The 26,649-nt window shown below is 44.1% G+C and overlaps 1 protein-coding gene across 1 annotated transcript in view; it reads right to left on the bottom strand.

Annotated features, from left to right (window-relative positions):
- The window catches only part of MSN (moesin), a 221,186-nt gene that overhangs the window by 71,460 nt on the left and 123,077 nt on the right, over positions 1-26,649 (bottom strand). Inside the window, exon 2 of the mRNA XM_078640121.1 lies at positions 25,661-25,744. Within this exon, the coding sequence (XP_078496247.1) occupies positions 25,661-25,744 (84 nt within the window). The remainder of the gene's footprint in view (positions 1-25,660; positions 25,745-26,649) is intronic.

Below are 26,649 nucleotides of genomic sequence, written 5' to 3'. Positions count from 1 at the left end.
GTAGAAAGTTTCTCCTCATCCAATCTGCTATGTTAATCATACACCTCAAACGTTGCTTTCATTTCGGCCAGATCTCTCTCTTATGTGTATAATCAGCTGCGTGTCATCAGCGTAAGATATAGTTTCAAACCCACAGTTCCTGATGATTAAGGCTAGTGGGGCAACATATAGATTAAATAATGTGGGACTCAATGAAGAGCCTTGCGGCACCCCCTTGTCCACTGCAGCTGGAGAAGACACATGGCACCCTAATTGGACGGATTGAGTTCTATCGGAGAGATAGCTCTGAAACCATTTAAGGGCTAAGCCTCCGACACCAATCTCTCGCAGCCTGTTTAGCAGAATAGTGTGCGAGATGGTGTCGAAAGCTGCCGACAGGTCCAGCAGCACCAACATAGCTGGAGAGTCCCCATCAAGCGACGTCCTAATGGTATCCATGACTTTGAGCAAGTCGGCTTCCGTGCTATGAGATGCACGAAAACCTGACTGAGAGGGGTCCACTATCTGATTCTCTTCTAAATAATTAGAGAGGTGTCGGTTTATTATTGTTTCCATGATTTGGGAGAAGAGAAAAAGGTCTATAGTTTAGCTCGTCTGTGGGGTCTGCTAGTGCCTTTTTCAGCAGAGGTTTTATACGCTATACTTTCAAATTATGAGGAAAGATAGCCGTAGCTAAGGAAATATTCCATATATCTGCCAGAGTATCTGCCAGGATAGGGGCAAGCTCCTTCGTGGCCCTGGGTGGCAGTGAGTCTAAAATCGACCCTGACTTGGCCTTAGCCACTAAAACACCCACCTGATCTACGTGATAATGGGAGAATTATTTAGGCTTGGTGAGCCAGGGATTGCCTTAGGAGGCTGACTGTCATACATGTCCTCTGATTTCCCAAAGGAGCGGTATATGATGTCAATCTTATTGGTGAAATGGGACGCTAAATGATCACAGAACTACTGGTTTTGCAAATGCAGGGGAAAAGTTGAAAAAACTGCTTTGTGTAGAAAGAATACAAGCAGAAAAAACTCAATGTAACCTCATATTTGGCTTTATTTTCAAGATTTAGAATAATCCCTCATGCATTCTAATGGAAGAATTCCCGAAAGTTGGAATAATGCATCACCAGTAGATAGCACAAGGGGAGAGTAATACTCGGCTGGGTGATCCAAGCCAAAGCCTACTCTATGCTATTTTTAACAAGCATTTGCAATAGGTCTCACATTTGCCACAGGTCCTACAATTAGATGCAGATTATATATGCATGGGTGGGGATTTTAATCTCCTGTTGGACCCTGCATGCGATAGTTTGTCCAACTCACTGGACACCAAACTCCGTGCGCGCCATGCAATGTTGGATCTATGTGACAGTGGGCCTGGTTGATGTGTGGCATCAGCGCAATCCAGGAGATTCCGCATATACTCATTACTCTGCATAGTATGGCACCTGAACAAGGTTAGATTATTGGCTTGTTTCTCCTAATTTGGCAACCTGGTAAAGGTCATCCCGGCATCTCCCTGGCACATACTCTAATCACTGCCCAGCAGCACTGCAAGTCTGGGTCCCGAGACCTGAGGCCTGTGAGAGACAGTGGAGGTTTCCCGGCCAGGCACTGATGGATGAAGTGTTCAATATGGAACATCGGGAGGCCATTGAGGAATACTTCAATCTAAATAAGGGATCCGTGAGTTAATGGGCCACACTTTGGGAGCCCTTTAAAGCCTACAGGCAAAGAGTCTGCATCGCTAAGCATGCTGGGGAGTTGAAAGCCTTGAGAGGAACGATAGCTTGCATTGACCAAGAACTAGATACACTGGACACAGAACAGGTTGAGCGCCCTGATCAATCCTGGCTTGGCCGCCGATTGACGCTTTTGACAGAATTTAGGGAGGCAGCGGAGAACGAGACTTACTTCCTGAGTAAATATGCCATTGCACGGCAGTACAGAGAGGGGGGACAGACAGGGCCACACATTGGCGCAGCTTCTGAAGCCCCCGGCCAGGCGATCATACATTACTTGTATCCGCTCTGCAACAGGTTATACCCTCGCAGGCACCCCAGATATATGGGATGAATTTTTAACATATTACTCTGCATTATACGCGACGCGGGTGACACAGTGAAGAAGAACGGAGGGACTACCTTGCAGAGATCGCTATGGTGTGGCTTGAAATGTTCATGCAGCAGTTTCTAGCTGAGCCATTCTCCACTGGCGAAATTATTAGCACGAGAGATGCCATGAATGGCTTGACTGCACCAGGCCTAGATGGATTCACTGGCGTCTTTTACAAAACCTATAAGAACCCCTTAGTGCCATACCTTTCTGAGGTTTATAATGAAGCACTCAAACGCAAGGAGTTACCACCCATGCTACAGAAAGCAGTAATAATTCTTCTTCCAAAAGCTGTCAAAGATCCGCTTTTATACGGCTCGTATAGGTCGCTATCACTTTAAACCTTATTTATTTATTTATTTGGGCATTTGTAAAGAGCCTGGTGACGCCACTGGCGTGTCCCCGCGCTGTAGTAAGTGAAAGTGGCCGCCCCCCCTCCCATTAAAGGCTACCTGCTAAAAAGGGGAGTTTTAAGCTTTTTCCTGAACAGGGTTTCCGATGGTTCAAGTCGCAGTTCTGGAGGCAGAACATTCCAGCATCTGGGAGCGAGAAATCTGAAAGATCTCCCTCCCATGCGGGCCTTCCTTATCCTGGGCACCATTAGTAGTCCGGTCTCAGAAGACCGTAACTTGCGAGTAGGCTCGTAATGGGTCACCAGATTTTGAAGCGGTTCAGGGGCTTTACCGCTCAGAATACGATGGCATGTGGAGAGGGCTTTGAACTCAACCCTCTTCTCCATAGGAAGCCAATGGAGGGCTTGAAGAGCAGGTATGGAGGGTGATCTCCTGGGAAGCCTGAGTACAAGCCGTGCCGCGGCGTTTTGCAGCACTTGAAGGCGGCCCATGACCTTTTTCGTGGCCCCCAGATAGAGCAAGTTCCCATAGTCAAGTCGCGAGGTGACCAGGGCGTGCACCAGCGTCCTTCGAGCAGAAATGGGAAGCAGGTCTAAGACTTTCCTTAGGGCTCTTAGGACACCGAAGCACATCCCCGTCACCCGGCTAACCTGGGGACCAAAGGCAAGGTCTCTATCCAGCCACACGCCGAGGTTCCTGGCCTCCTGATCCAGCCACACGCCGAGGTTCCTGGCCTCCTGACAAGGAGCAGGGACCTCGCCCAGGCAGGGTGGCCACCACGCCGACGACCAAGCAGAAGGCCCTCCCCCCACCACGAGCACCTCGGTCTTGCTGCCGTTCAATTTTAAACAGTTTGCGGACATCCAGGTTGCAAGATCTTGCATGCAGTTCCTGAAGATGTCCGCTGCAAGACCGGGTGCACGCAATAGGGAGACGACCAACTGCGTGTTGTCGGCGTAGGACACCAGGCGAAGACCATGTCTCTCCAAACCTTGATTATAACATTCTTGCTAAAGTGGTTGCGCTGAGATTGGCCTGACTGCTGGATCGTATTTTCTCCCCGACCCAGTCAGGCTTGTCTCTCACAGGTTGACTGCCTTGAATTTGCGTACCCTATTTGCGGTGATACATAAAATATCAGCCGAAGTTCCCGCAGCTGCAGTCCTGCTTGATACTGAAAAGGCCTTTGGCTCCTTAGAGTGGCCTTTTTTCTTAGCGGTGATGAGGAAGTTGGGCATCCCTAGGGCATTTATTGACCTTACTGCGCTGCTTTACACCACTCCCACCACTAGGCTTCGACTGAACGGCACGCTGTCCCCTCCGTTTGCTAGAGCAGCAGGTTGAGCCCTGGGTGAGGCTTCCTCTTTCGCTAACTGGTAGAGTTGCACTTATAAAAATAATTATTCTTCCAAAATTCTTGTATCTGTTTGATAACATTCCCATGCCGCTCCCCAGCAGCTTTTTTAGCACTCTTCGCTCCCATCTCATCAGACTGGTTTGGGGAGGATGGTTAGCTGGGACACAATATCCTTACCGTATGAAAGAGGGGGATTTGGGGTTCCCAACTTTCAAGTTTATCTGGTTGCACGGTGCAGCTTTACACATTCCTGGTACCGCCCGGATGCGCTGATCCCCTTCACTAGACCTGAGGTAGACCTAGTGTGTCCAGCTCCCCTGCGTATGGTGTTGCCACGGGGATTTCCCAGAGACCTCCAAAATATTCAAACAGTATTCACCACTAGCTGGGGCTGGTAGAAACTGGCGCGAGTTACTGGAGGTCGTGCCCTACACTCTTCTGAGATTCCCATCATTAACAACCCATGGCTCCCCATTATGGAAGCGAAACTGGTCCAGCAGACACTGGCTTCCTACTCATTAGACAAGATTGGTGACCTGTTTCCAGAGAGTCATATCTTTTCTAGTACAGAGGACGGGAGGTTCAGTGAGGCAACATTCATGGACCAATTTGTCTTCAGCCTTGTTCGTAGGGCGCCTTGAGCTAAGATACCGGAATACCCATTGGAGCCAAAGTCATTCCCTCCACGGACTCTCTTAATCACAAGCGCGATAAAGATCATCTAATTTCTAAGTTATACAGAGCATGTATGTCTTTAGTCCCTAGCAGGGATGCCAAGATCCGGAAGGCATGGAAGCGAGACCGTGGGCACCCAATTCAGGGCTCCCACTGGCCCTTTTGCTGCACTAAGACGAATGAGGTCTTCCTAAAAAGGCACAAATTAATAAATTTTAAATATTTGTGGAGGGTTTACATGTTCCCGGAGTAAATCCATTCTATCGACCCCAACCATCCACACACTTGTCTTAAGTGCGGAGGTCTGCAAGCTGATTTTGCCCACTTGACTTGGAACTGTGCTAAAATTGGAGATTACTGGAGAGTGATTCAGATTATTAACATAAATGACACATTGAGATAGACCCTACGCCGGAGGTCGCCTAGTTGGGGTATGTGTATGATCACCCGAGGGAGTTGCGTAGATTCACGGCCATTGTCCTTTTGCTCGCAAAGAGGGAAATAGCTCTCAAATAGGGCAGTAGAGCTTCCCCCACAGTGAAAGTTTGGCTTATTAGCCTCACATTTTGTACCACTCATCCCCCGGCACTCGACCAAAAGATATCTGGGAGCCTCTTAAAACCTATCTGCTGGACATCGGCTCTGCCCCTACTTCACAGCAGCCCACAGGGATAGTCCCCACTAGGATGGGGTAATTTATCTCCTTTTAGCTGTCTTAATAGCTGTTTATTAAGTCAAAGAGGGCGGGAATGGACCGCTGGAGGAGAGCCCTGTGGCTTGGGTTGATCAGATGTTTGTACCACAATGTATGTTGTATATGCCACCCCGAGACAATTGTGTGTTATATGTGGCAACACATTTTTTTTGCACAGATTTCTCCTTTAGTTTGTATTGACGCAGTAACAATGCAAAATGATAAAGTATAAAAAAAATAGGTCTCGCATTTGCGAGAGTTTTAGCTATTGGCATTGTAAATGATCATTCCTTTTATTGATCTGTTTTGCTAATTACCACATAAATAAAAGGCATTGTCATTTACAATGCCAATAACTCAAACTCTTGTAAATGCAAGACCTATTCAAAGAAGCGTCCGCCATTGTCCTGGGCTGCTCGGAAACTTAAAGCCTGCATGGCGCGCTGAATGTTGCAGGAAAGTATGTCGTACCTGCAGTAGGAGAAACTCATTAAAGAAAAAAGTGCTTAAAGACTAAAAATTACGTACTGTGTAACAACCAAAGTAAAAAGGCGAGTCCTCATAGGAGGTTACAAATGAAGATAAGGCGGTAAGGAGGCACTAACAAGCCTATTAACGAATCAGAAGCCAGAATTCACGAAGGACAATGACACAAGCCAATGGCAAATATGGGCGGAGAGTGAGCGGGTCTTTAATTCCATACTCCAATACAGCATACCACAGAGCAGTGCATGCGCTGCCCAGGCTCTACCTAAAAAGTGCTAAACCTATGTCATCCAGACTACATGCACTAATATTTGGTGTATTTTGTCAGTCACATGCTACTTTGGCGGTAATTTAGGATATTTGTAAAGCAGTAAAAAATCTGGTGAACGGAGTAGAAAGTAGGTTTCAGTGCATGTCCACCTATTTTTTGCATTAAGAGAAATGTACTGCATCCTGTGCCTATCAGTACCAGAGCACAAGCAAAAAGCTTGTGTTAATTTTACACTGTTATGGAGGAAACAGACAGAAATAAGGGTTACGCATTTATTTCTAAATTTGCGGTAATGTCATAACTGGTTGTGTCAATGGTATTACCGAATTGTGGTATAACTGCAAAACATCTGGCATGAAAGTTCTTCTCTCGAAGTCCTACAACGTTCTTCTAACTCTTTAAAGAGAAGAATCTCTGTGTTACTTGACATCACTAAAGGCCTTTTAAGGTCTCGGTTATCACTCGGTAACTCCTCCCCAGAGTTCTAGATACTGGGTGCATTAATAACCACGTGGAGATGGATATAACCAGTATCACAAGTGGGACTCTTAGTGCCACCTTAGGAATGAGAATTGCCGGGAAATTGGTACTTTGATTCCCAACTCTCGCCAGCATTGCAGCCTTTGGCTTTCCCTGCATCAGCAGGCAGAGCCCGGAGTGAGCCTTAGGGTGTAGTAAGGAGATTGTAGGGCTAGAAGTGTAGCATTATGGGGTATTAAGAGGTTTTTATGGATCAGATAGGGGTAGAGTTAAGGGCAATAAGGGGTTTTAAGCGTTCTCGGAAAGGCTGTGCTTGGGGATTTAAGAGTTCAGGGATAGGCGGCATTATGGGGTTGTAAAGGATCTGTTGAGTTCATGATGGGTAACTTTTAAGGTTAATGATGTGGTTTTTTTTGTTGTTTTTTAGTGTTCTGGGTAGGGGATTGCCAAGTTATAGTAAGGATTCTTAGGGTACAAAAAAAAGTGACGTTATTGGGTAGTTCGGATATTTAATGATTGGTTGCATGTAGGGATACTAAGCGGTTCGGAGAAAGTTAGCATTAAGAGATTTGTAGGCTTCAGGAAGGGTAGCATTAATGGGTGGTTAGGGTTTTTATGGTTTAGAAGGGTAGTATTTAGCAGTTGCAATGAGTTCACACAGTTTAGGGAAGAGTCGTTTTAAGGAGAAATGACGTTTTTTTAGGGTTTATAGGGTAGAGTTAAGGGAAATTAAGGGTTTCTAGTACAAGGAAAGGTAGAATTAATGGGTACCATAGGTTTTTAAGGTTCAGGGAAGGGTACCTGTATGGAGTAGTAAAGGTTTTTAGGGTTTAGAGATGGGTAGCATTAAGGAGTAGCTGGGATTTACAGGGTTCTGGGAAGGATAGAGTTAAAGGGTGTTAAGTTTTAGGGGTAAGGCTGTGTAGCTGTAATGGGTGCCAAGTGTTTTTTAGGGATCAACAAACATGAAAGGGTAATAAGGTTTTTTAGGGTTCCAGGAAGGAGATTGGATATGCGGTAGTAACTTTTTAGGGTTCAGGAATAGGTATTATTAAGGGGCAGTGTGTAGACTTCAACCAAGTTTAGCATTAGGGGTCTATTGTGTTCAGGGAAGGCTACAGTTAGGGGTAGTAGAGATTTTTTGGGGTTCAGGAAAAGGTAGCTTTATGGGGTAGTACAGAGTTTTAGGGTTCAGGGAAGAATAGTGTTAGGAGTAGTAGCAGGTTTGTATGGTCTAGGAATGGGTAGTCATAAGGGGTAATAAAGTTATCAAATTCAGGGAACTGTGGCCTTAGGGGATAGTATAGGGTTTTACATGTTCAGGGAGAGGTAACTTTACAGGGTAGTAATAAGTAGAAGGTTCAGGGAAGGGTAGCATCAAGGGATAGTAAGATTGTGTAAAAGTTAATGGAAGAGTAGTGTCAATGATTAGCAGGGTTAAGGGAAGTGTCACTTTAAGGAGAATTAAAATGTTTTTAGGTACAGGGAAGGATAGCTTTAAGGGGTAGCAAGGAGTTTGTAGGTTGCAGGCAATGATAACATTAAGGAGCAATAATGTGTTTAAGGATTCAATGATGGTTAATTTAAAATTACAGTGTATCAAATAACTAAGTACATTTTATATACATATCAAATATTTAGCAATGTAATTTAAAAAGTTAAATAAGTGAATCGGGTCTAGGCCGGATGACCTGTGTTTTAAAGGGTATGGGCAGTCAGCTACTTTGTATCACATGATTTGGGAATGTCCTATGGTACAAAACAGATGGGACAGGATTGTGACACATCTGCGGTCTGCTCTTGGCAAGACAGTCGCGCTGATGCCACGACTGGGTTTGTTAAACATATGGGATGCTACAGACCTTACGGAGACGGAACAACAGTTTGCAACGTTAGGATTTACTCTATTCAAGAGAGAATTAGCCGAGAAAAAAGTATTTATTGCGCGTGGGTGTCCAAAGAAATGGGATAAGAAATGGGCCACATGGAATTTATACAAAGGTGAACTATGGGTGTCCCCATCGGTGGACTTAGAAATGCGGAGGGTTAGAGGGAGAGAGCAAGAAATGTAATGAATCCTTGTATTTAATATGTTGGTCACTGCAAAGGTCACTATGATTAATAATATGAAACGAATGTATCGATGTCAATGGTCTGTCACTACTGCAAAGTTAAAATAAAAAACAATGTTTAAAAAAAAAAGTTAAATAAGTTATTGCTAATTAAAACTAACTTCTGAGAGCAAATGATTTAAAAAATAAAAAGGTCTCTCCAGCCCATAGAAATCTGAAGTAAAAGCACCATTCGCTCAAGGAATGTCCTATGGTATCTCTGAAGATGATGATGGAAATGCAAGGAGTAAGTGACTGGGACTGCAATACAGCAACACTTTTGCCCTGAGTGCCCTCTTCTTAGCTGTGCTGAAGCCCGAGAAGAACAAACACCACAATTTCCCAATATCTACAAGACATAGCATTGCAGTGGCATGTGTTTTTGGTACAGGTCAAGCGTCGTTTTAACAGGATAGTTCGATTAGATAAAGAGCTCTGGTTCATGCACCTTGATTACAACTCTTGGAGGGTAAGCACGTTTTCTGTGGAAGCTCAAAACTTTTGTCCATCAAAACACATACTCCTTTCCACCAAAATGTGGGAAGAGCCCAAGCCCCTTTCTGTAGTGCTCCTAGAAGCTCATTTTTAGATTAATCAGTTAAGGTCAGCGACAGCTGTGCTGTCTAACCAGACCTAAAGATACAGCAGAGCAAAGCTCTGTATGTATGGGGAGATGCTTTGTATTTTAAAATCGAAGCACGCATAGACCTCTGTCCACAATGCACAGAAATCGTATAGAACTGTATAAGAAAAAGGCTGCCCACTCCCAGATCAGCTCCCACCTGAAGGCCAATGAAAAGCACCTAGTACCAGATGGCGTTGCTTGTAACGGATTGGTATCCTACCCAAACAACTGCAATCGATCCACTACTATATCCTTTACCATCCTGGCTGTGTAGATCACATATGAGATGGGGCTAGAATTCTCTGCATTCAGAGGGTGCGAAGCATTTGTGGTTGATTATTCCAGCCCTGGACACCAATGGGTTATGTCAACTTCTATATTAGGAGTTAGAAGTTACCTTTGACTTGACAAGGAGGGTTCCTCTAAAACGCAGCACCCCAACTGTTACTAGCCACCCTCTTCCCGAAGGATAGCTCCCTGGTCTCGGGAGCGAATCAGAATCCATAACATTTGAGGGACTGAAAACCAGGAAAGAGTGGGTGAGCCTGCGTAGACCCTGATCAATAAATATTGAAAAAGAGTCTGAGCCTCACCCGCCAACTGAGGAGAGAAACCACGGAAGAAGGGAGTGAAAAGGGGGTGCAGAAAGGAGGAATAATGGACTGGGCCAAAGGAGTCAGAGGCACTTTGCCATACTGAGCAAGCTGTTATTAGCTCCAATGATCTCATGCACCCCAGTGGCCATGCCCAAAGCTTTGACTGCACTTCTGATTTTGACATTCACCGAACACCCAGGCCTGCATTCCTCTCAGCGCTCATGTGTGTATCTATTATAAGCACACTTACTATTTCTCCCTTCCAAAAAACACATTAGTAATGTGACTTTGGAGTCATAAACGGACCTTAGTGTGACAATGAGGATGTTGATAGTGCTAACAAAACTTGGCAAAGCCAACTCGTATTGCGTTTGGCTTTGGCAGTCCAGACCTATGTGCTTGGTAGATGCTTAAGAGAAAAAATAGTTTGTGTCAATAGTTAACAGCATCACCTAAAATAAAGAACGTGCAATGATGAACAAGTACACATGTATCATCACACATGGGACCGTAAGCGTCATCAAACTATGGAGCTGCCACACAGTGCCTATTCTGAAAAAGATTAAGTGCCAGGGCCCACGTTTTGCCCACAGCCGGTGCTACTGAAAATCAGCGCCATTGAATGTCGACATCTCAAATACTAAGGATATATTGTCGCGATTCCACCTCATGCATCTTATCCGCCACCAGATTGACCCTCACCGCTTATCTCACTCTAGCAAGTTCCTTCTTTCTTCACTTGACATGGTCCTTCAGTCTTTGATCCAGAGCAAGAGAGAGAAAAACACAAAGGGGAAGAAGGAGGAATATAGTGATGAGGAAAAAAATATGTGCTTGTGCCTAAAATGGAGTGTTGTTGTGTCACATCTGAGGCCATTGGCTAAAATACCGCGTTAGGATATACACACATCACCATGCATGCACACTTCATAAAATGGCTTTTGTGTGTGCGTTTTGTTTTTAAACCTGAAGGATATCTTGGAAGAGTAAATTAATAAATAGGGGTGTCAAGGGGGAAGTAGCACATAGGGGCAAAGGAAGAAGGCATGGAAACACATGCACTCCCACACAGTGATAAAAAGCTAAAGAAAAAAAGTAGTTCCCTAAATGTAAGCAGTGGGAGGACTAGAGTCATCCAATCAAAATATGGTGATGAAAAAATTGCGCCGGGGTTGTGTGTGTGGGGAGGAATCAAATAATACAGAAGAAAGCCATTTAATAACAATCAAGGAAACGAGATACACAAGAACGCCAGTCAATCAAGAGAACGGGCCAGACTACCCAGATTTGATGTACATATTTTAATGTCAAGTAAACAGTAGGTTTTCAATAACACAGACGAGAGCTACAATGCATGTCAGGTGTCTGTGCAGAGAACAACTGCCCTGATAAACACTGAGAAGCTACTTTTAAAATGGTTATTTACATGCATACATCTTGGTCTGCCCTTGTGCTGAGGCCTACCAGCAGTGGTCACACAAGTGTTTCTACCAAGTTGTTTCATAACATCTTCATTAAACTCAAAAGAAAGGGAATACTCTTTATATAATCAGAAAATGTAAAGGGTGGGCTCAACTTTTAGTTCTTCAACTGTGTACACAACAAAGAATTCAATCGTCCAATGGTGTCTTGGGGTTGGACTGAAACAGAGCAGTTCAAAATAAACCTATCTTCTTCCTTCAATAAATATAACTACTTAATCAGACAAGTAATTTCCTAACATAGGTCCAAGAGAGTTGGATTGATGACAGATTTTTGGGATAAATATGACTATTTAAATGAGCCCATTCTATATTCAATGTGTGCAAATATATCATGTGCGGATACCAGAGTTGGGCGCACATGTTGTAGATTAAGCTGATAGATAGAGCATAGAAAGTGAAAGTAGGCATATGGTATAGTTGTAGGGTTAAGTTGGGGCTCATCGTCTCAGAGTCGAGCTGGCGACATTTCACTACTTTTCTCACAAGATGTTCCACTTCAGTTAGAAACCGGACAGGAGTTCACAGAAATGAAACTATAAACGCAGCAAGAGAAGGAGGAAGGGCACGGACTTTAGATGAAAATTCAGATGCACACAAACCAATTCATTTACCGTGGCGCAGATAACGAGTCGGTAAACAATCTCCGGGGAAAGTGTAATCTTATTTTCTGCTCTCAGAAAGAGATTAGTGCCCAGGCTTCCTGCTGAGAAAACCATGTCTGTCTCCGCTCACCCACCAGCAACAAGAGCCGTACTGAAGCCAAACCGGCTCAGAGGGCAGCGAGCCGCCAGGGACGCGTTATTATTGCAAAGTGGAGCAGACTGGACAGACAAGAACAGTGGGCGGGCGTTTCAAGATGGCTGCAGGCTCTCTTCGGAAGAAAGTTGCAATTCATGCTACATCCAGAAGAGGCGCTGTTCTGCTTGTTCGTGCTCCATGTTCAATGCCACCCGGTCTCTTATGTACATACTAAAGCATTTCATGCATGCTCACTGGCATGCTGGTATTTTTACTCTGAGTTTTAATCTCAAATGAGGACGATGGAGCGAGATGGTGCTCTAAAATTGTAGGGGTGCATTATAATCATGGATAGTCCGCATCCACATATTTTGGTGTTAAATTGGAGCAGTAGAATTGTATTGTAACAACAAACATGTGCAAGTGAATGAACAGGAAAAGTTTTTCGTGCCATGGAGAAGAGAAATGAAATGGCATTCATATTTGTAACTGTAACCTTTAGTATATTGCATTTGCCTAACGAAAAGCTTATGTGTAATGTAATGCATTTTGATTTGAACTTGCACCATGTTGGATATTGCACGAAGAAATGAGCAGTTATGCTTAACCTGTAATAGGTATAGATGTTTGCAACCCAAGGCATTATTAACATGATAGTATAATTTGATGTGTAAAGGCCTAAATGATAAAAAGCCTATTTGTTTATTCTTATGTTGGCAGAATTGTGCAGGCCTGAAAATGTAATTTCCCTGGTAGGCTCTCGCACTTGGAGGTAGTCATCAAATTTCATGTGTATGTAAGGATGTTCTATTCTCACGTTTCAGTTGCAGGTGGAAGAAGCTGCCTTTGTTAGGACTAACACCTTTTGTTTTAGGATTTAGGAATGGAGGAGAAGAGTTACTTTCTAAACAGAAGGTCGATAATTGGGTGCCGGTGTTCTTTCTCGTCGAGGAGACCTGGGAACCAAGGTCATCGGACTGCACTTGGAGAAGACGATGGAAAACTACTAGGGGAAGTGTCCGTTAGCATGAGGTGATCTGTGGGTGTGTTTTACATCTTTGCGTTTTGTATTAAGGACAGTGCTCCGTGGGGTTGAGTTAGGAGAAGGGGTGAGGAGATCGATTTGGAAAGAGCATCTTAGAACGAGCTCTGAAGCTTTGGCTACCTGATTTACCCTGTGAATGTACATCTTAGGAAGTCTTCACGAGCGGACACCTTTAACTGACTTTGCTTAGGAAATGCTAAGTAGGGATGTCACCTTGGAGATACAGTAGGATAGCTTAATGCTTGAATATTGGAGCAGTTCTTGCTTATGTCTTAATTTTAGAACTTTTTATCCTCTCCATGATTCATCGGATTAGACTCATTCGTAGATATGGATTGATATTAGTTCCCATGTATTTCTACAACCTGGTCTTGAGGTGCATGTATATTCAGTTTATGGCTTTGAAATTAACCCCCAAACTGGAGTTCGGAGTCTGTGATCATTTGAGCTATAGTTATTATAGATTGTTAAATTGACTGAAATGAGTTATTGCTCCCCTTTACACTTCTCAGCCGGTAATAAAGGCCCATCGGCCCAGGGTTCTTAATTAAATTGGGTAGTGGAACCCCGACCTTATCAAGGACTTTCAAATATTCGAGAACTGGAACTAAAATACTAAATCGTCCGCTAAATGAAAAATTGGGGATAGTTGCATCTTCTTTGAGTTTGTGGCAGCACAGAATTACAGCCTGTTCGGAGGTACGACTAACAGATGTGCTTGGATGGTTTGATAAATTCTGGGAGATACACCCACCCTCTTCTTGGGATCAGATTCCGTGTTTGCAAGACACCCCGACTTGGGGTCCCCAAGTTGAAGTAAGGCAGACCTGCCATACCAACCCCAGACTAGTTTTCATTGTGTGAGTGTATGAAAGGGCAGCCGTCTTGGCGAAAGGGCTGCGGTCATCACACAGCTACCGTCCCCCACATCAAAAAAGAAACTCATTTGCTGCCTCGTCCAATGTCCTCGGGAGTTTTTAACCGGAGACAGCTGTGTAGAATGAGCACACCTGAGCTTGAACCCCTTCTGTACCGTGTGATTGTACCGCTTTATGATGTAGCCATGTGATGAAGCATGAAACTGTCACAGATGGCACCATGGCAATTGGCAGACCTGGTAAGTGGACAAGTCTGGTGGCTCAGTGGACGAATACATCTATGCCAGGAATCCGGTAACTGGTTCAAATGTCGGCAGGTCCACTCAACCTTTCATCCCACCAAGGTAGAAAAACATGAATGCCACGGAGTTAAAAAAAAAAAAAAGACTGGAGTATCAAGATGCCTCAAGGGGTGAACATTTCAAACACACTTTTTGTTCTGTCACAGTAAGTATTCTGCACCAAAGCCAGATTGGGCAGGCTCCCTGTCAGGTGCTGAATAAGAATGGGAAAAGTGCCTCAATGTAGAAAATATAAAACAGCAAAAGGTACCATCTGGGCAAAGTCATGCTCTCCTGTGAAAAATACCTGCCAGCGTACACTTTGGCAAGCCCAACTAAAGCAACATAACACAAAATTAGTCACTGAATCTTCTATCTCCACCTGAAAGAAGGTAAAATTAACGAAACAGAAAACCGTGCTTCATGGCATTAACATGTGTTTACAACACTTTATTGCTTTTGCTTGTGTGCACCCCCTTCTCCATTTGAGGCCACACTGATGTAGGCCAGGGTCCTTCCAGGTAGAGGAGTTTGGCCCAGTCCACCAGGCCCAGAGGTCTTGTGCTCCTGGCATATTTCTCAAGTATTTTAAAGGTGTGTGCTTATGATATTTGTGGCAGGTTCTCAGCTCTTTACCTCACACCCACTAAGTGGTTTCTCTCCCCACTCTTGCATGCCGGGTCGCCGAGCAGTGTGGACAAAGGGCAGATGTATCCAGGCATACGCGACACTAGGTTACAACACTGTGCCCCCTTTGGCCCACTGACTGAGCACTGATAAAGACATTAGGACTGAGGGGAGAAAGCTTCTATGATATAAGAGCTCAAGAACTTTCTCACCTGGGATGGTATAGTGCATTGACACCTGTGTAACTCCATCTGTGGCAACTCACAGTGTAAGCACTATGAAGGTGCTAGGGTCCTCTGTTTTTGGACTTTTCCTTAGTTAATGGTACTACACTTTCCATGTGGAAATATAAACCCAATTCTGGCCGGATAGGTTTGTATAATATTTGCAGTGCCATGCTACTCAAGTTACTATACCAACCCTACTCTCATCCCCTCAATAGGCCTGGACTGTCTGACTGTGCTATTCTTCAGGAGGCCAGAGTACAAATGGTTTGACTTAACTATTAAGTGGGCTAAAAGGGGCTGCGATACCGGTGGCACACCGTATCCATCAACGTAAGCACACAGTAAACACCAAATACTCCCCAAAACTCAAACAAACCTTAAGCTTGAGAACGGCATTGCTCATCACTCAGTTAAAGCCAAAAAAGTAGCTCTGGACGACAATATTAAAAAAAAAAAAAGTATTTTCAATACACAAAAGGAGGGACGTTGAAGGAAAGGATGCGTAGAACCACACAGCTCATTGGAAAATATAAGACTGTTGCTGTCCTAGCACCTAGCAGAGCTGAGCAAATCACAAAGACCATGGCAAGCCAGATTGTCGCATGCCAACATACAAGAGTGCCATAATCGTCGTCCATATTGAAAAAATTTATTACCCATATAAAAAAAGAATACAAATCTAAAGGAGGTAAGTGATTTGTTAATATGGTGTGATTATTGCCAAAATTCTGTAACATTTGCAAATAATGTGTTTAACTCTTGAATCTATGCACATCATCTGTACTGGGGCCAATCGTGTTCAGCCACAGAAGTAATTCATATTTTCATCTAACATTAAATACGAAAGATTTTGGCATGGCCAGGTGCTGTAAATAGTGGGTGTTCGGAGTACTCACTTTAGTAGTGATTAATTTATCAACCGTGGAAGAATGAAAAGCCAAATTGGCCTTACCAGGATTTAAATGTATGGCCTGTTCATCACATGTGATGCCAGCTGTTAAGTCACTGGAGCCACATGCCGGCTTAAAATGTGTAAAATATATCAAACGTCTAAATAGGGTAAGTGTCGTGCATAATGAACAAATTTCAATGTATAAAACAATAAAAAACAGACGGGTCCTTCCCCCACCCAAACAAGCTCTTCTTGGCACACATGCTACAGCTGCATCAACGTACTTCCGAACTGTGTTCTGATGGAACCCAAATCCACATCTGATAGGGCTACGGAGTCAGAGAACCCGCACGGAATGCCTAGACACTAGTTCCATTGGGTGAAAAAAAAGGTCCTCTGGACGAATGGATCTAAAATATGGATGTCATGCTCAGGGGTCTTCAGCATGGCCAGCTTACTTTGAATTGCCCAAGAGCCTGTGCCCCCTCCTGCCCACATCTCAAGGTAAGAAACCCGTGGATAATCTTCGACTCCGGTCTAGCATTCGCTCCACAAGATACCACTGTCGTAAGTGGCGTTAATCTAGGGCAGTCCTTGCTCAGGAAGCTCGGACTCTAATGCCAACTAATCTGGGTGGAACGGACAAAAGCCCTACTAATGGCACTGGATTACTATAACATGGTCTAAACAAGACACAAAAAAGCGCATTGGCCGGCTACAAAGACTCAAACTCTACCTCAACCTCCAGAAACATGACCATGCAAAACCAGCCTTGAGAGCCCTCCCCTCTTTCACAGTGGAATCCAGAATTAAATGAGAAAAAAATCCTTTGCACCATCCACCAGTTTGAACAAAGGAACCAGTGTAAACCCACACAATCCATTCCAGACAGGAACCTGCAGTCGACAAATCAGGACCTTCTCCAGAAAGTTAAGTTAAAATGCCAAACTTGTGGAATAGCTTGAAGAGTTTGGAGCCAAAACTCTCCATGTTCAGAAAACTGCTGAAGAACTTTACACACAGCATTCATCCGATGGACGCCTTGACAAGAGCAGCGTAGGAGTAATACCTACCACCGCTCTCTGTTCAATTGACAACTGCTCTAACTTTGTGCTCTATAGTTAACACAAGGCGACCCCAGCCGCACAACAAAACTCCCATAAAAAGACGTAGAATGAATATGAAACGAATGACTATTTTTTGTAAAACACATACACTGACTACCAAGGTGTCCCAGTGCTACAAGATCAAGCAAGAGACCCATCAGAGGCAAATGTTAAATCAGAGCCACGTTGCAATGGCTTTGTGAAAAGCAAGATGGAGGAAGCAGGCTTGGAAGGCTGATGGTTACTGATCCACGCTTTTGCAGCCAGGTAGGACAAAGACCTTCCTCAGCCTGGATCCTCTGATGCTGAGAGCATTAAAAAGATTACCCGAGAGGAAGGCAAGGCCGGAGGCATCTTCAGAAGCACCATTTGAGGAAGGCAGGGCAGAGATTGCCCAAAGTTCCCTGAACGAGGCAAAACGCCTCAAAAAGTTCGCCCGTGCGCACTGGAAGCCAATGTACAACTAAACAGCCCTCACAAGACGAAATTTACTATTCACTGAATGAAAGGCAGCACGTGTTTAAACTTTCAGGAGCTATAAGCAAACAAAGCAAATCCTTGAGTGTATTTACCTTAGAATCAACCATAAAGCTGTTTAAGCACGAGCTTATAGCCCAGACTTGAATCCCTTGGATGAATCAGAGGCTTGAAACAAGTGTCTCTTGTTTTAACAATGAATGGCCCGAGGCAGTGCAGTCTTGTGTGGAACCACACCCCAGTTGGAATATATAAGAGGAAAGAGCCCTGTGGACAAGATCACACCGAGAGGAGAGGGTGGCACCCGCAATCATCTCTGCATCCAGGCCACGGAGCCTGGCGACAGATGGATGCTGCCAAAAGCGCTGCACAGTAGCTGGTCAGGACCTCTGGGAGCGCAGCTGTGCTCTTTAGCAGTCAGTGGAAGGACCTCAACAGCTGTAAATGATAATGCATTCAGGGATCTGAGTACAAGCTTGTGTGTGGTCGGAGATAGGGATCAGTCCCAGGCAGTGGTAATAGATTGCCAAACCACAATAGCATAAAACAGGAATAAATTCCTCATTTAACAAAAGTCAACTGTATGTGAATGAAGGCTGCTAGACTGCATTCACCGCCACCCTGGACGACCACCACCACGAATGAGTGGTGCTGCAGATGAGACTGGGTCGCTTCCTTGCAATTCTTGTCTTCGCTGCCTGGACTGAGACCCACTGTGCCAACTCAGATTGGTTCAATCTTTTTTAGTTCATTTTTTAATGTATTTTTATAGGGTGCAGACATTTCCCAAAGGTGCTAGAACACTTTCGAGTAGAAAAAGAATATTACGTAGGGTGCAAGATCATCAATACACAGGTCATAGAGTTACATTATTAGTAATACCAGCTTGTTGCCTAAAGTACTCATTACCGCCGTCCCAGACTTTACGCATCAGGATTTCGACTGGTGCCAAATACATGTTGGAGTGTATTGAAAGGGAAAATGACCACTAAGTCTTAAAGGTTCAATTACTGATTGAAACTGGGAGGAGGGGTTAGATAAAATGTCCTTGAAAGAAAAGGGGTTTAAGTTTGAAGTGGTGGCGCGTAAGTCAGGAGTTCCAGACCCTGTTCCTGCATCCTGAGGAGGACTTTGCCTTCAGTCCTTCCTTTTTAAATGTCATGGGCTCTAGTAGCAGTCCATGGAGGGGGCATTGGCACCCCCCACCTCAGGAGAGGTTACAATACAGGTCAGTCGTCTGAAACGGAGTTTCAACTGGTGACTAGTCGCCCTAACATCGCTCCATCGCCCCTTTCACGGAGGAGCATTTAAAACTGGTTTTAAAACACTTATGTAGACCTGAATTTTTGACTTTCATTCTCACTCCTTTGTCAACAGCAGTGTCAAAGGTCACACCTTTTGTGGTGACCAGAATTGCAAGATAACCCCTCCCCATATAAATCGTTGGTTATAGTAATTGTATGTCAATGTATCCTAAAGAGAGATCTTAAAAATCTGGCATGGATTTGACACGCCGGACATACTATGGACACCCCTGCCTGTACACTCTGGATCTCCTCGACAAGATGAAGAGTAGAGAATTTATGAATTCAAAATGAAATAGAACTACACATTTTGGCCAATTGGAGTAAATCTAGAAGTATTAGTGAATAGCTTTGAACTATACTCGTGACATCCTTTACTACCCCAAATGTATGTTATTGTCAACCTAATGTGCCCTTAGATCCAAAGATAAAGCTGTGACAAAAACCTGATCAAAGCCTCCAACCACCTGGAAGAACTTCGCAGGCATCGTCGCTCAAGGACTCCTTCCTACTGCTCAGCCTCAACCAACACAACTTGCGAATTCATCCTCATCCAGGGAACTGCCGACCTTTCCCCGAATCATGCAAATTGTCTACAAACCCCTGCCCCACCCAGGCAGCTGCCAACTACGCAACCCTACAAACCTTCTGCAACCACCAAAACGCCTTATAATACAATTTAGAAGAATGGAGACACCAGTTACTCCTGCTTCACCACTCCGCATTCCATCCTCCTACTAAAGCAAGCGGAGGGTCTTTGCATTACATGAAAACCAAGGCCATCGCGAACCAGTGATCGCCGGGCACCTCTGCAGCTCAAGGCTCAGCAGACATTTTTAGGTCGAGCCTGGGCAGCGCATGCGCTGCTCTATGAGACATGCTGTATTTGAGTATGTACTTGAAGCCCCGCCCACTCTCTGCCCATATTTGTCATTGGCTTATGTATTTGTCCTTCGTAAATGCTGGCTTCTGATTCTTTAATAGGTTTGTAAGTCCCTCCTTAGCACCACCTTGTCTTAATTTGTAACCTCCCTTGATGACTGGCCCTTCTACTTCTTTTACACTGTGTGTCTTATTTTGCCTGTAAGCACTGTTTTCTTAAATGAGTTTCTCCTACTGCAGGCACAACATGCTTTCCTGCAACATTCAACACGCCATGAGCACTTCGACTTTCCAAGCAGCTTGGGGCAACGGCAGCCGTTTCTTTGAAATGAAATAGGTCTTGCATTTACAAGAGTTTGAGCTATTGGCACTGTAAATAACCATGCATTTTATTTATGCGTTATCAAAACACAAATAAAAGGCATGGTCATTTACAATTGCAGTAGCTTAAACTCTCGTAAATGCGAGACCTATTGCATTGCAAATTCTTGTTTTCTCAAATGGCTGGAACTGTAAGAATCTCATCGTTAACAATGATTCAGAGCTGGGCCGGCGGAACTGTCCAGGATCACAGTGTTCGGTTTTGTGATTTTTAGTGTGAGCATATCACCTGGGAGGGAGGCACCTTGAGTGAGAAGAGGAATGTCCTGGCCTGCCTGGTAGGGCATTGGAAGAGAGATTTTCGGTTTCTTTTGGAATTCAATGACTGAGGTGGTGGCTCCGATGTGGTAGGAGAGTTTGTTCAAGGCTTTGGCGTGATGTGGGAGAAAAGTCGTGGAAAGCCTCATGGAACATCACTTACTGAGCAACAAACATGTGCAGTCTGGCACTCTGGCATCAATCAAGCAGGATCACCTGCAACGCCAGGTGTATGTCACGTGCATCTGGATCCATCTCCTATCCTGGCTGGAAACATTGAGTATGGTCCTACTACAAAACATACTAGCACTGGCAAAGCCAAGGAGTATGGCTTGCCTCGAATGCATAGTAGCACTGGTGGCACCCTTGTTCCAGGATTGGTAATTATAACCTAGAAAATGGCTATGTTGACCTACCAAGTAAATTGACATTATCATGTCTTCAATGTAACCCTCACAACATGCCATGGACTGGTACTGTAGTATCTGGATCTTTAGTGTTTGCGCACACAAGTAGTAACCAGGCAATGAAAAGAAAGAACTAGGGTGTTTGATTTGATGGACCAAAACTTGACGTCTGCTGCCTTCCTCCCCCAAGCATATCGAAAAGCATACAAGCACCACACAGGCTCACAGGAAGACTGTGGTCAAAGGTACTGTCACCAGCAAGTGAGGCTCCAAGTAGGACACGACCACACAGAATCGGGTTTCCAACTTATTGTAAGATGAAACGCCTGAGCTAGGAAGTCATCTGGAGTAAGGGCTCAGACAACTTGCAGGAGACGCACCACCTACGCTTGCCAACCTGACAAGGCCCTAAATACTCCAGCAGCCAACCTGAACTCCGGTACAACAAGATTTGTGGGCATAAGGAGTTTATCAACGTGCAAGGTTCTAGACGGATTCAAAAACACACCCTCGGCCCAGGGCTATGAGAAACTCTTGAAAACTAAGCTTTTTAAGAAAAATTTCCGGCAATGATTTGCTCACAAGAGGCAACAGCAGAGTCAACATGCGAAAACTGGCGGATACGGCTCCAGAAGTCCTGAATGATGGCCTGTAGCTCCTCGGACCTTCCTCGCTAAGGCCCCACATCACCTCCCCAGCTGCAATCAACACAAACTTCCACAAAGGTCCCAGCATCCTTAAACACCAAGACCCGAGGCTGCCGTCCAATACACCACACATCTCCTTCCCAGAAAGCAGCATGGACATCACCCACGACAACCTGACCTCACGCAAGGCTGACTGATCCATCTTGTATCTAAAAGTATATTTCCATTCAGAATCTCCTGACCATGAAAAATACGAAAACATGGAAAAATGTTTGTATAATTTCACACAACAAAAAAAGCGTCACATGGTATCTCTAGAGGATAATGTATCCATTTCCTATGTTTATCTAATGTTACTTTTTCGATGTATGTATAGTAGTAACTCTCTATAAGACATCCTGTCCATATGCCACCCTACAACAACTATAACAGTATAAAAGGAGTTTGATTCTGAATGGAAAGATACTGACAATTTCGGGGGTACGCGGTGAAGAATTAGACATCCAGTGAATGTACATAGGATACAGGCCACCGCATTATTGAGCTGGAATGTTTTTTGGTGTTTTTAGGTTTGTTGTTTCAATTACACTGTCTGAGATACAGTCATGTTGTAGGCTCTGGTGTCAAACACTGTTCATGTGCAGCGATGGGGGTGTGTACGCTTATTATGATCATGTGCGACATGTAATAGTGTTCACATTGTCATCATTAGAATGGAATATAGGCAGGATAATTATAAGCCTGCAGTGATTTGTGTAATTAATTGGTATGGTTTTATTAGAATGTACCAAGTAGTTATTTTTCCGATTACTTTAATATAATTTAATCATGTATAGGTGTTTTTTAGATTATGCACCAACTAGTGGGTATTCGGATTTTGTTTATTTTATTATTTTACAGCCCTGATGCTGTCCACACTGGACGAAACGTGTAGGCTGTTCTAAATTGTTATATCGTTTTGGACCGAGAAGCATTGATTAAGAAGGATTTTTGTTTCGGAATGTATATTTGATTGGACACTTATTCTGTTGGAAATTGATTTGGGACTCATTGTGGAATAATACAATTTTGGACTACAGTACTGGACTGAAGAATTTGTGTATACGATACTCCTTCCACTCATTTTCATGGATTACTTGTGGCCTGGACGGGAAGAGTGCAATAATTTGTACTTTTATGGTTGAATTATTTTGTTGATTTTCTCCCAGTGCTAACTGAGTTACCCTTACCGTATTTTTCGTAGATTTACAGTAAATGTATAACAATAGATTGAGTTATCGGGTCAATAGTAAACCCTGAGGACAGACTAACAATTTACAGTGTAAACATAACCCAGCAAATGAAGCAGCCTCATCGGGGTGACGAATACATTTTGACAGTCAACCCTCATGGGAATAATTTTATTTAATAACGTTTTTTTATTTTTGTAGGTGAAGCCTCTTCACTTATATTGAGAGCTAGACCAACAATTCTGCTTTTTCACCCCTTTATCAGCTACAGTGATGACTGCCACACTTAGACATCATGAGAATACCTCTGGACCCAAATGCACACCCCTTCCAATGCTGCATTCACTACCCAAGCGATAACAGGAAATTAAATATTTTACTTAGAACAGAAGCCACCTCAGGTTCTAGGCTCTTCAATGGCCAGGTGAGTCTTACTGCCGAGGAAAGCCTGCTGCCCAAGTCCTGTAGTCCTTAAAGCAGTGCCCTGGCTCTGAAGACTCAGCAGGTGCAGACAGAGGGGACATCTGTTTTTGTTCCAAACTGTACTTTGGAAAGGAGGTGTAATCAAAGGAGCTGGTTAAGCAATGAAGGGTTCTTAGGATGCGGGTTATGTGCTCAGGTTTTGTTGATCTGCTTGTCTGGCAGAAGCGGTGTGGCTTACTAAACCCACTCTTTAGAGGTTACTCAGTTTACTGGAGAAGCATTTCGCCAGCAGAAAGAGAGGAGACCCGAGTTCCATCACTGGGGTGATTAGGCATTGTCTCACTTATGACTAAACAAATATGGCATCTAAGATGAAGGAGCAAACAGGTTTGGAAAGTCCTTTGCCATCCTACAGACAGACGTCAGTTTTGAAACATGTTCAGGGCGTGCCATGGAATCAGTCTGCGTGGAGAATCGGGACCAGGAATGGACGTGTAACTTGGTGGTCCCTCAATAGGTGCCAACGGAGAAGAGCCTTTTGTGGGAAACGAAGCACCTTCGGTAGTTCCTGGATGGTTTATTGGTCCTGAAAGGTGGAGTGCAATCCTGCCCCCGATGCCTCTGAAGGCTCCACCACTACACGGTGGTGGCAATGAACCACGGTGGAGAAGGATAGACCCTTCCAGGTGGACCAGGCTTGTGAAGGGGCGGTCGGTGCACAGATCCAGAAACCTGTGAGTGCAGATATCAATGTGACTGTGCATCTGTGGCCTTCATAAGACAATTGGTGAAGAATGCTGTGGGAGTCTGAAGCATCTTTCCGTGGTCTTTGGAAAGATTCATTAGATACTACAATAGTGTCACTTATACAATGAGGGGGTGCAAAGTTAGCACATGAAGGCCAGAGTCATGGTAGGCATTAACGATAACAGCAGACTTTGCAAACATTCTCCTCATTTAATTCAATGTATGTAAATGTATTGCATGAGGGTCGCAATTAAAAGCGGGCTTGACTTGAACCGTTGTGAAGCAGTGATGGGGACACACATTCTGAGAAGTCAGGGTGTATTGTGGAAAACTGTTTCTTATAACAAGTTTGAATACACAGCAGCAGCATCAGTAACCTCCAATTCAATCAACCATATGAAGTAAAGTTCGTAAGGGTTCTAGTTTTGCTCTTAATGCATTATCAAGGGCTTAAACGTAGGACTTTTCGATGAGATGCGCAAGAAAACAAAAACAAAAGTTTACGTCAAGGTACATGATGTGGGAAAGACTCCGATTCACAGTCCTGTACACCGCCTCTGGAGTAAAAGGCCTTGGCTCATTTTAGAAATGGATACATTGTTATTTTCTCATTCTGCCATCACCGACCAACAGAAATTGAGTCAGAAATGTCTGAGGTTCTATGTGCACAGCCCTGAAACGACCTGTTTCAACCACTCACACTAAATAAACGACCTGAAGATCAGGAAAGCTCTGAAAATTTTACTTTGATGATTAACTCAACACCCAAAACACAGGTTAGCCGGACCATTCTGTCCCTTTTATATATTAAGGGAAAGAACCTTAGCAGGGGTCATACAGAACATTAGGCCATGGCTGCTGCCAATTGCACATTCCAGCGGCTCAATAATGCCAGACCACCCCTTGTCCTCTCTTTCGACATTAAATGCTCTAGGGCAGCGGGTCTTAACATTTTGACTTTTAAGGAACACCCACTTATTCATTACTGGAACCCGGGGACCCCCACTAAGTCATTAATGGAAGGAGGGTACCCCAGCTAAGCATTTCGATGACTTGATCCGCAGAAAAATGTACAAAACATACAGAAACAAGCCTTCATGAAGCAAATACACAAATGATGAAATGTTTTGTTCATTTCACAAACAAATATATAAACAAACGACAAATTGTAATTTTAATCGGAAGGTTTGAGCTTTTTTTAAATTCAATTGATGCGACTGCTCCAACAAATCAATCTGAGGGTACTAACTACATTTTTAGCTCCCAATTTCCAATCCCTTCGCATTTACAGAATTTTTACTTTCACGTTTTGCTTATTTGTATGCAATTTGTTTATCTGTTAATGTTTAATTTTCTAAGCAGCCACGGACCTCTTCAAAAAGACTTTGTGGAACGCCCGGGGTCCCTGGACCACAGGTTAAGAACCACGGCTCTAGGTCACCAGACAGTCGTAAGACTGCACCAATCAGGCTCAATCATTATGCAGGACTTCCATATCCCTACCGCCACACTGTTTGACAGCAATGCCACTGGTCGAAGGGGAGCTAGAGCATAGTCTGTAGATTAATCTACTGGACACCCAAGAGAATCGCTCTGCCCGAGACACCCTGTAGGGGCTGGGAGGCAATTAGGTTAGACTCTATAAGAAACTGCTAAACATTTTGTAAAGTGTCTGAAATGAGTACCACAGATTGGATGTAAGGAGTCTACTAAGGAACATAGTAGGCAGCTGCTTCAGGTACACCCAGCTTACATCATCCCCGTTTGCACTTAATGGGCACACAATTACCAATTTTCCAAATGTGGGAGTTTACGACACGTACCAGCTCTATGGTTGGCAGTTACCCAGTTACAGCCCCGTCCGTACACTGACCTGGTCAAAGAGCTGCTTCCCCGTGGTGTTGGGCTGGATGGCAAACTCCAACTCCGCATCCATGGTGGTCACCCGCACACTGATCTGCAGAAGAAGAAAAAAATAAGATTAAACAACTACTCTACAAACACCACCTCTTAAAGCGTACACTTGTCCCCTTCCTTAGTGTCCGGGAACTTGGGCAGTACAACTGGAAAATGGTAGGTTCAAGGTGCATGTCATCAATTGGTTGTGCAAGTGTCTAATGAGTATTTTCATGAATGGGTAGAGACCACATTTCCATTCTGAGGAAACGCAATGTAGGCGTGACGTCACCATGGACAGGTTTTTATTCAACAGAACAAAATCAGGAAAAACAAGCATAGGAGCGAAGTCAGAGTTCTTGAGAAGGTCTGCTATGGACATTAACAGAGCCAATATTAAGTAACTAAAATTTAGGGGCGGGGAGATGAAAACACTTCAGCACGTGGGACTGGGAATATCCACCAGAGCATCCCCTCCCTGTAGGATTCCAGGTCTATGGGATTGGGATGTTCTGTTGGGGCGTTGCACCTTAACTCTGATTATTTGGAAATGTTTACTGAGATTGGTGTGCATCGCTGTCATTTTTACAGTGAATGCCACGTAATAGTGCAAAGTGTCGTGAATCTGGGAATGTCGCATAACAAGTGTAAGATATAATTCCTAAAATTACGCAAATCACACCAGCATAACAAATTTCACCTTCACATAGATACAAGACAAGTACTGTGATGACACCAAGTGCTGGCTATGCTTTTAATGTTGAATTAGAAAATATATAGATGCAAAGATGCTGGGGTGAAAGGGGGCTTGGGGAGTAGACACATCAGGACTGCCATCTCCGCCTCACGACCATCAGAGAATTAATGTAAATGTAACCAGGGAGTCATTAGGAAGTCATGAAATATTCAGACCTATGAGAAAAAGGATGGAATTCATACACGTCTGCCCAAAATTGGTAATTCTGT

The sequence above is a fragment of the Lissotriton helveticus genome, chromosome 4_2, assembly GCF_964261635.1.
Source record: "Lissotriton helveticus chromosome 4_2, aLisHel1.1, whole genome shotgun sequence".
Classification (NCBI taxonomy): domain Eukaryota; kingdom Metazoa; phylum Chordata; class Amphibia; order Caudata; family Salamandridae; genus Lissotriton; species Lissotriton helveticus.
This window is presented reverse-complemented; position numbering and strand designations above follow the sequence as displayed.